Source organism: Astatotilapia calliptera, chromosome 2 (genome assembly GCF_964374335.1).
Source record: "Astatotilapia calliptera chromosome 2, fAstCal68.1, whole genome shotgun sequence".
Classification (NCBI taxonomy): Eukaryota; Metazoa; Chordata; class Actinopteri; order Cichliformes; family Cichlidae; genus Astatotilapia; species Astatotilapia calliptera.
The window spans coordinates 37,645,399-37,656,160 of NC_137423.1; the positions used below are offsets into that span (position 1 = coordinate 37,645,399).

Below are 10,762 nucleotides of genomic sequence, written 5' to 3' on the forward strand. Positions count from 1 at the left end.
GAACTACACACTTCAAATAAATTCATTGTTATTTAGCATCTTAGATTCTTAGTGCCCATATTCATAGTGATGGAGTGGCAGGCAGTCAGCAGTAGATTACCATAATTGACTGCTGGGGGTTTTTGTGCTTGTTTTTACTACTATTTGAAGGATAATTTGAGAACATAATTTGCTACAACATTTGCTATATTTCTCTCATTGTCAAAAAATCCTTTAAAAAAAATCTCCAAGTGGCAGTAACAGCGATTGCCATTATTAGTCTTTGGAGCTGCTGTGGCTCACTGATGTGTTTTCAATAGTTTTTAGACAAGAATAGAGCTCTAACCACGGTGAAATAAGATAAATGTGGTGTTAGACACATAGCAGATACTTTGCAGAAGGATCAATTCATTGCTTTCGGACCTTTAATGGAATTTGTCGAGGATAAAAGGGCCCAAAATAAAAAATAAAAATAAAAAAAAGACAACTGCTGAAGACCTAACCTCTTTGAGAAAGACAATTTGACTAAGTTAATGCAAAAGGACTGAACAAATATTTTACAAGTACAATTTTCAGCAGCAAAGACAGGAGGCGTGTAAAACAAATAAATGACTCAACAGACATCCAATTTCAATGCTTTATGCCAGAGCAGTAAAAATGACAACTGCTAGGCTCCTGTTATATTTAAATTTTACATGCGACTTACAAAGCCATGTTCTCCTGTGCCACTGCGCTGATTGCTAACTGAGAAAATTGTCGTTCAATATTTCCAATCTTTGTTGAGCAGCTGAAAACACTGCGATTTGTGATTACAGTCATTGTTGTAATATTGATTCACGTACAGCAGCAGCAGCGATTTCACTCATATGGAACCGTGGTCTGAAATACAGTTCTCAACAAAGGGCAAACAGTTACTGACAAAGCAATTTTCCACTCAAGGTCTCCATAATGCATTAAGTAAGGTTTAACTCAACCCAATAGATCAAGAGGTGGAAACCAAACTATATATTCACCGGCTGGATGTCTCCCATATGACAAGGCTGTAATTAGGCCTATAAATAAAAAGCCTGAACAACACTGTATGCATAGTCATGTAAGAAACATATATTAGGTAAAACAGAAGCACCTATGAACCAACTGACTTTTGCTGAACTGCTTTGTTTTCTTTAAGAGTCTTTAGAAACAAATGTTACATTAAGTGAACTTACATGTCAAACACATTGCAAACGCCAATTTTAACAGTTTTTCTTTGGCTCTTTACTCCCAACACAACGGATTACAGACAAAATACCTACACTATAGGATATAGACCTGACCTTGTGCTAAAGCTGCTCTTATCCTCTTACTGTATACATCGGTGGTGAATGAAACTTCTATTGTGACAGCGGTGCTGACAACAACAGATAATGAATGTTTGCCAGAACTCCAGTTCAATTCTCCAGCTTCCTGGAAATCTGCTGGAGGAAAATAAGCCATTCTTCCAAACGGCATCCCATCATTTGGTGTTTTGATGATGGTTTTACAAGTGCTCTCTAACTCTCCAGTGTGTGTGTGTGTGTAGACCTGCTGATTGTGAGGGCAGCAATATGTGCCTCTTGCATCCTGAGGATGGTAGATTTTCACCTTGGAATAGATCACCTACTTCAGGATTGCAATCCAAGGACAAAGGTGACCACCCAGAAAAACTTTGTATTGATTTGGAGTGATGCCAGAAAACTAAAAGGTTTCAATCTTTACTCGTTTTTCTTCAAGTAGAACGAATATTTGGGATTGGGTATAGTTATCCTTGGAGAGTAGTAGTATTTTTACAAGTTGTCCATATAAAATAGCTTGAGAGAGTTCCCTCGCTGGCTTCTCTCTCTGCCTCCCTGTGGACAACCAGAAATCCAGGAAATATTCATGTTACACTACTGCTGCTTGCACAATTAGCCAAGCATTATTCACTCAACACTTAATAAAAAGCCATCACCGTGCAGTTCAAATAATTTTAAAAGGAGCTCCAAAACATCAATTTGACAGTTTTAAGTCCCCATGTGTTTGAATGGCACGCACTTTCTTTGTTCCACTGTAAACCACCAGTGTGCTGAAGTGAAAAAAAGAACAAACATCAGTCTTACACACACACAGGCGTACATCACACAATTTCTGTGACTGATCTCTAAAATAAGCGCTGTGTGCCAACAGGCCATTTTCGACACACATTGAGACACCAGTGAAATGCAGATCATAGTCTGGACTGGTCGTTAAATCTTCCGGGCTTCATGGGTGCTGAGCGTGGTGGCAGGAATGGGAGGCGGCTGAGAACAATATGGTCAAGTCTTTCATCAGACATCTGTCATCTCATCTTCCATCTCATCTCCCTCTGTTTCACCTTCTGCCACACCTTCTTCTTCCTCTTCCTCCTCGGATGTCACATCCAATTCATCCATCTGGGAAACGCACTTTGGACACGAGCAGACAAACAGGTAGTTCTCCCTGTGAAGAAAGTGTCCCACTGGTCACATTGTTTGCACCTCTGATAACAGCTCTTTTTAATTAGAACCATTCTGCACTTTGCTGTTAAGAAAATCTTGGCTTTTTAAGTGGCTTCTGTGCACAAAAGCAACCGACTGTTCAACACTGTAATTAATACTTCCGGACCACAACACCATCCTGTAATGAAACGACACCTTCTCGAGACTGAGAATTAACACAGGATGCTCTAACACCATCATGCATCTCAGAAACTTGCAAAGAAAAAAAAAGCTGTTGGATCATGCTAATCAATGAGCAGAGTGAGCACAGGAGTAACCATCAGACCCACTAGCCTATCTGCTTCGAGACATCCTATTATTGCCTGGAAGGCTTTTTATTGATCCTGATGGAATTCATAAGAGTATGACCCCATTCAAGTGAAGTATCCCAGGGATTACAGATGTTTACCTCAGAATCTTATGTCTGCTATGTCGGCTTCGGTCCCGCTGACAGCAGTCCAAATAACTGATGCAAATCTCCTGAAGATGGAAAAGACACACACACATACACGCTCCTGAACTGGCTGAAGAATCCCAACATCAATATAATATTACTGTACCATAACAGTTACAAACTACTCGTATTGCAATTTTTCCAGATTTTGCACAAAACATTTTCCCAAAATGCCGTCGCTTCATCATGCAGGAGGTCGCTCTGCCCTGCTCTCTCGCTCTCCTGGTACAAAACGCTTCAGTCTTCGCCAGCATTCAAAGGAGATCTTTGCTGTGAAAGTAGCACGGCCGCTGTGACATTACTGTGCCGCGCGGATGCAAGGCTTCTCAATCTTTCTGACAGCTTGACTAACCCGCTCCAATCCTTAAAGTCTCAGCCTTCTAATGCCCCCTGACAAGGGGGCACACAAGTGTTCTGTGCAGTCTATTTCAGGCCAGAATTTATCACTCAAAACCCAGACGTGTCAGCTCACCTCTCCCTGGTTGATGTCACAGAGGGCACTGAGGTGAAGGAGGAAATTGTTGTCGGGGAACGACACCTCTGCGTTGGGTATGCAGCTGTGGTTACCTGCAGAGGTCAAAGAAGCATATGGTTGTGTGTGTGTGTGTGTCAGGGGAGGTTATCATACGGCCTTTTAGCCCAGACCAACAGCATCTTTAATCTGAAGTAACAGTTTTCATAAGAGAGACATCATCAGCACTTACATGAGCTTTGAAGCAGAAAGAGTCCAGACCCCTCGCAGTTTAGAAAGTCTCCGGTTTCTGCACAGAACAGACAAATTATGCATATTTCTGACCTTTGCTTGGATACGCACGGGTTTATGTAACAACCACAGCATTGGTCAACACACATATACAAACTAACTCAGACAATTCAGCCGTCGCAAATCTGCTCAGTTGAGACAAAAAGAATTTATTGTAGAAAATACTGCAATACTGAGATAAAACTGACCTTTTTCAATGTCCTTGTACAGCTGGTCAATAAAAGAGTCCAAATGCTCCCTCTGCTGGGCAGGAAGCTCAAGTGCATCGCAGGCATGAACCCACTGGCTCAGAGAGCTACGTTTGGATAACAGAACATAAAGACAGTGGAGTGTTAGAACCATATTGAGCCCCAGTGTTAAGCTGGTTAAAGGTTGCAGTGATATTTACCTGGTGCCAATGCCTTGTCCGTTGGTCCCCACCAAAGCAAACAGAGAACGGAAACCCTCAGGGACAAACCACTGCAATACAGTCACACCGTTAATCATCCACGCAGGGAGCTGGCAAATTAGTAACTCTTTTGGTAATTAATACATTTTTTTCCTCTTTGATTATACAAATCAAAGAAACTGTAAGAAAATAGAGCAGTCAGATTTTCACTTCAAGCCCAAGGTAACTAATACAAACAATTATAATGAGGAGAAGAAGAAACCCCTCACATTTGACAAGCTGCGATCAAAGAACAGAATTCCCAGAAAAAGTCTGAGCGTCTGTTGGAATAAACCAGATTTTGATTACTCAGAAATTATGACGTAATCATAATTTAAGTCTTTTTCTTTAAACTAAGCAAACTGACTCATATCATACAAGTAGGGTGAAGGACATGGTTTTATTTACTTGTTTTTGATAAAGTTCAACCATCAACTTGCTAAACCAAGTAGTACGTTCTTTTCTTCCAGCCTAACTCTGTTGCTATGGCATTATTTACCTGTACAGGGAAGGGTTTGCTCCATATGACCAATAGTGAACATGGAGCTTCACAGTTCTTACAAAGGCCGCAAACAAAGACGGTATAAAGACATGAAGGTAGCTTCAAGGTGCAAAAGTTAAGCCAAACCCAGGAAGCGCCTTGAACCTGCATTCTATCTCAAAGCTAACAGATGGCGACAGCTGTGGTTGCAAAAAAAGGACTTCTGATCCTGTAGAAGTGAAAAACAGCATTCTGTTTCTACCTCTGCAAACACGTTGGGCTTTATCATTTCAGGTCATATTCAATAAAAGAGTTGATTCTATTCTGTAAATCATCAGGAGGATTATCCATGCTATGGTCATTGAAGATTTGTGACAAATAAGCTGGTTGAAAGGAACAAATCTGCTCTGGCTAAAGCCAAGAAGGAAAGCTGCAAAAAGGTCAATCGTGAGGAAGCGTATCAAAACTATTTTATGCATTTCATTATGAAGTCTAAACAGAAAACGAGCCGTTTCATGCTGAAACTGTTGTCATGTTCTTTTGAGACATTTTGAACCCAAAAACACAGGCAGGTATTTATAGTTCATTACTTTCTCTTTTTGTCGTTTCCACAAATTAATGTACTATTATTATTTAATGTTGGACCACTGTTGTGTCTCAGTGTTGCAGGAAAACTTGTAAGCGAATGGGATTGTCTCGCCAAGTATGAAGGCGGGCAGTACTGCACACTGGCATCGTATTATGGTGAAAGTGTTTGTGCCACATCAGACTACAAGGATATAAATAGTATTTTCTTGTCCTATAGCTTAAATAAAATATCCATATATCTTAAGCAGCTGAAGTATTGTCCAGCATCATCATCTGGACCAATACTGGGCTCTGGGAGCATGTGAGGGCATTTTTCTCAATTTTCCTGTGATTGCCAAGTGAGATAATAATGATTACAGTCACTGGGCACTAGGTTTTCATGTGTTCAAAAAAATAATTAAATAAATAACCTGTAAAAATGATTTAATAGGTCGAACAATATTAAGGAGGCAAAGGCGGCCAAATAAATCAGAGCTGTCAGCTCTAATTCCACCAGTGAGCAGCTTTAATTAGCTGTCTCGAGCAACAACCGCTTTCTGTGATATTTTTGGCAGCATTCTCTAAAAAAATGAATGAACGCTGGATTGAAAACAAGAGGAAACAACGTGTGCTGTGGCTTCACAGAACATACTTACCCGGCCGAGACGGTCGTCATAAAGTGCTTCTGTAAAAAGGCTGTGCAGCAAGGCCAACTGCCCCTACAAAAAGACGTTGAAATAACTTCATGTAATATTTTACATAACAGAAAATACACATCACTTGTATGTTTGACGCCTGGCGTGTGTTGCTTACTCGAGCTGTGAAGAGCTAAGATCACCATAACAGCATGACACTGTGTTTGAATTTGAACTTTTGACTTTTTGTACCTCAATGAATTCACACGTCAGGCAGAAATAAGAAGAAGGTAACTCACTCTGAACTGTTCTCCTAGGAGCTTATGGGCGATCTCCTCTTCCTCGTTGGCTGTCCGGCTGCAGAAGTGAGTAAACAGCTTCTGCAAGTGTGCTTTATCTTTGGCCTGGAAAACATAAATAATGTTTTGTGACTTACTGAATATCTCCCACACACCTACTTGTGTTTTGCATGGTTTGTTTTTGGGGGTGTTTTTTGAAAGGGTTAAACGATAGTACTCATTCAAACCTGCACGAGTAATCTTAACATCCTATAACAGAAGTCAACACTTTTTAGAGTTTTCAGAAACTAATAACCAGGACTTTTAAAATGAATACATACATCACACTGTGATTTGTTTTCTGTCAGTCTGGTGAAAAGAGGAAAGTCTGCAAACATTAGTCTAGTGACCCTGTGACCTTTCAAAAGTTAACATGTAGCTTTTCTTGTTTACAGCACCTGAATCGCAGCAAAGTTCATTTCAAGCCAGCAATAATTTCATATAGTTTCATTTAAAAGTGAAACATTAGCAACACAGAGTTTTTTTTAAAAAAAGGAAAATCTAATCAGGTGCAGCATATCATGTTCCTTTACAGAGAAGCGTTTGTATTACATCTCTAATACTGAGCATAAGTACAAACACTTGAATATTTTCAAAGCTGTAAATCAAAAGTCTCACCTGTTTTACCATAGCTACCATTTTGGCCATAAGCATGATGCTGGAGGTCTCAGGGGGATAATGCATACTCCTGAAAGAAAGCAGCAGTAGGTTATTGGGGTGAATTAGAAAGTCAGCGCTCCCAGAAGATGAACGTTTTTAAAATGCTTCCTCACCTCCATGCATCTTTGAGCTTGTTGATGGGGTGATCAGGATCTTCTTCAGAAGGACCCAGACACAGAGCCTGATGGTACTGATCTGCCGCTGCCTGTCGACACTCGCTGCTGCAGTACATCACCTACAGAGGGAGCAGAGGCCGGGGGATTGACCCCAAACAAAAACATTCGAAATGTTAAACTAATGAGGAAACTGGGTTTATGGTTTATAATTTCTTGAATCTGCGGGGCTGAGTAAAGCACTATGGCTTCGTGTTTTTAAATCACTGCTTTTACCAAGTTCGCAGTGACTCCGGGGATAAATTCATCACCGAACTCTTTAATCCCCATTTATGAGTTTAAGTTTCCTTTGGAGAAATCAGGAAAGTTATGACTTTCTGGAGAATGAAATTTACTGGAGCCAGTTTTGAAGTTAATAAAGGACATAAAGCATTTCTGGAACATCATCATCATCCATTCTGAAAAGCAGATCTGATAAATCTGCATCCAGCACTCGGTTATACTGAGAAAGCAGTGAGCATTAAAAGTGAAGGTGTAGCGCTTCAAAAGCCCCAAAGCAGAACGGCATGAAATTATGTTTAGTTCACTTTAATACAGTCTAAGCGTTGCCTGCCTGTTTGCTTGTTGCAGGTACTGTACAGGCTCATTTGCCACTTTATTAGGTACGCCTTGCTAGTACTGGGATAGACTCCCTTTTGCCTCAAAACTGCCTGAACTCTTTGTGGTAAAGATTAAAAAGGTGCACTGTGGTCATACAGGGGGTTGGACATGGTCAGCAACAACACTCAGGGGCTCAAGGAATGCCATAACATACCACCAACACCATTACACCCTCACCAGCAGCCTAAATTGTTAAATGTAATACGGATGCATCCGTGCTTTCATGTCATTTATACCAAATTGTGACGCTACAATCTGTATGCCTCAACAGAAACCGAGACTCAGACTAATCTTCTGTTGTTCAAACTGTAACTTTAGTTTCCTGAGTGGTACCCAGTGTGGTCTTCTGCTGCCGAAGCCCATTTGCTTCCAGTCTCTGTAAAGCCTAGAGAAGGTTGTCTGGGCAAATTCCAGTAGATCAGCACTTTCTGAAATAGACCAACCCACCTGCCACCAAAAACCTTTCCACATTCAAAGTCATATAAAAGTGACGTTACTACAATCTGTCTTCTGTCCTCCAAGGTGACCACCCCCATACAGATTAATGACATGATCAGCATTAAGTGCTCGGGACTCCTCAGCTCTATCGCTTAAGAGATTCAAATCTGTGCTCCAACTACACCATTCAAAAACCCTCCATTTTTGTATTTTTGACTCATCCTTTGGTGAATTTTTAGTTTTTGTGGTCAAATTCTCGCATCCAAATAATAACCAAGCCCTTTCTCGAACAGGCATTGATCCTCTACTGCAAAAGAGGATTAAATGTATGCTCTTCTAGTAATGGGGGGGGGGCATGTATTTACATTTTCATGTGACCTTAGCTTGGCTTATTGACTGGGTGTTAGTAGTGGCCTCTAAAGATTGATTAGCAAGCAACCACCATTGATGTAGCTGAAGCTCTTCCTTAACCACTGCCAGGTTAAAATCAATGTTTTGTATCTTATATTGACCTCACCAGTTGCTGTGAGGGTTTTACTTTCACAAAAAATTGCAAGTTATACTTTTTGGTAGTGGACTGTACTAAAATAGATTTACCTGGCACTGAGGGCATGCTTGATGCTGTTCTGGGCGTACACGGCACAGCTCAGGATGAGGAAGGCTGAGTCCAGGGATGCCGCTAAGTCTTCTCGCATTCCCCTCTGCAGTCTCCAAAGCACGTAAGCAGTATTCACAGGCTGTAGGGGGCATGATGGTAGAGCCGGTGAACAGAGATGACATCACAGCAGGGCAGCATTGAGATGATAAGTTTCATTGTAGATCCACATGCAGTATACATGCAGATTATTTTGTCCAGTTAGTCCAAAACCTCAATAATCAATGAAAAGATGCAATTATAAGTCTTATAAGTGCTTCTCTATATGTGCATCAAACATCTCACCTTTATATTTATACAAAGTGTTCCACAGGAATTGGGCAGAGACGAGAGGCCGCTCAATGAAAATGGTTTCTCCCTTCTTTATGCTCCTTTTGGCAAAGAGACCCTTGCCCTGTAACATGAATAACTAACTGTTACTGCAGCCTTCAGTCACTACAGAAAAGTTATAGACTATGAACATTTTACAAGAAATTAAAATGTAAATCACAGTGGGACCTAAAATGATTCATTTCTTAATCACTATGTTTAAGAAAACTCATAACTTGCTGCAGCCCAAACATGTTTTTCCCCAGAAATTGTAAGTTGTTGTTTTCATTTTTTCATCCACCAATCACACATCAACCAATCAACATGAGTAAAAACTGTAAGGAGGAGGAATAACATACTGCTGCATTCAGTCCAGACAGACCACTTAAAAAACAAGCACCACCATTTAGAGTCCACTCAGTTTATTAATGCGACTATATTAACAATCCACTGGTATTTGCATTTATAACAGCTGATTAATGAAGAGTAACAAAGTAAAGAAGAGATGGCAGAAGTGCCCTTTCTAGCTTGTCCTACAGAAATTCATTCAATTTTGTGTGTCTGAGAGATATCTCTAGATAGATAGATAGATAGATAGATAGATATCTGGCTGTTACAGTAGGTGAGCTGGACAGGGCGTAGAAGGTCATCAAATGAAAAGCGGACCAGAAACTGCTTCTTTGTGCAAGGAGGGACAGGAGGAGCGATGGAAGAGGCCTACAAAATGACCCCCAAGGGCTATTCTGTGCATGTTACTGACTAAAGTGCCATAAAAAGACTCCATGAGAGCCCAACATGGTTTAGCGGGACCTGTGCTCACAGGCTGTCATCCTCCAGAGAACACCAGAGAAGGCAGGTCCACCAGGGGCTCCATTCTCATTCACAGATGATGTGACCTGAAAGCTGTGGAAAACGTCATGATGCCTGCAACATCACGTGTCAAGAGAACTGATTACATTTGTCTATTTAAGAATTTCCTTAAAAGAAGAAGAAGAGGAGAAAAAAAAAAACACACACGCACAGAAAGACCAAGTTAAAGACGTGAACTTGTTAGCACTCTATCACAGTTATTATTATTAGTGGACATGAATAGTAGGGGTAATTTTCAGCTAGTAGTTCTTATACTGTGATATTAGCGAGCTAAGCTTTGGTCTCTGGAAGCTGCTGTCCTAAATTTTCCTGAAGGCAACATAGAAATCAAACCCTTCATGGAGGATTTAGACAATCATTCAATCTCCACTGTGTGTCATACATCAGCCAGTCGTGCCTGGCTGTGATCCGCACTGACAGCCGACATGCGACTACAGCACCGCCGCTTTAAATCTGTGTTCAGCCGCAGATTTCTTCTAAATCCATTTAATATGAAAATCACGGACAACTCTGACCTTGACATTGTCGATAAATCTGACTTCCACACAGCTGGACACTTTGCCGGGGTCCACGCAGAAGGAAAACATGTCATCCACGGGAGCAGCCATGTTTCAGACGACCTTTCAACTCTGACGTTGACGTTTTATCTGTGAGACAGGCGGCAGCGACCTCTGGTGGTGAACAGAAAGTTGCATAAATGTTGAGAAGGGTCTGCGATTGGGTAGCTGTTGTAAGACATTCCGCGCATGCTCAGATCATGCGCTTTGAAATTAACGGGAGTTTTTGTTCGTTTGTTTATTAAATAATCTGAAAACAGTCGAAATTAAGCAGATACAATACGCAGTCTTGACACAGACGGACGTTTTTAACGGTGTTTGGGACTGATGATATCTGGCCATG

The 10,762-nt window shown here is 40.9% G+C and overlaps 1 protein-coding gene across 1 annotated transcript; it reads right to left on the minus strand.

Annotated features, from left to right (window-relative positions):
* Positions 1-1,061: 1,061 nt before the first annotated feature.
* Positions 1,062-10,535, minus strand: smyd5 (SMYD family member 5). The gene is made up of 13 exons (XM_026146529.2): positions 10,378-10,535; positions 8,969-9,077; positions 8,626-8,765; positions 6,931-7,052; positions 6,776-6,845; positions 6,119-6,223; positions 5,841-5,903; positions 4,098-4,168; positions 3,898-4,004; positions 3,651-3,707; positions 3,419-3,513; positions 2,902-2,972; positions 1,062-2,454 (listed from the first exon to the last, which is right to left on the minus strand). Exons 1-13 carry the CDS (start codon positions 10,468-10,470, stop codon positions 2,304-2,306), a joined length of 1,254 nt encoding a protein of 417 aa, XP_026002314.1. The 5' UTR covers positions 10,471-10,535; the 3' UTR covers positions 1,062-2,303.
* Between the last annotated feature and the right edge of the window lie 227 nt (positions 10,536-10,762).

Coding starts and splice junctions, on each gene's coding strand:
- smyd5 (XM_026146529.2), bottom strand. CDS start 10,470: ATGGCTGCTCCCGTGGATGACATGTTTTCCTTCTGCGTGGACCCCGGC. Junction 5,904..6,118: donor TCCTAGGAGAACAGTTCAGA/GTGAGTTACCTT, acceptor GTCTTTTTGTAG/GGGCAGTTGGCCTTGCTGCA. Junction 2,973..3,418: donor GTGACATCAACCAGGGAGAG/GTGAGCTGACAC, acceptor TTCCATCTTCAG/GAGATTTGCATCAGTTATTT.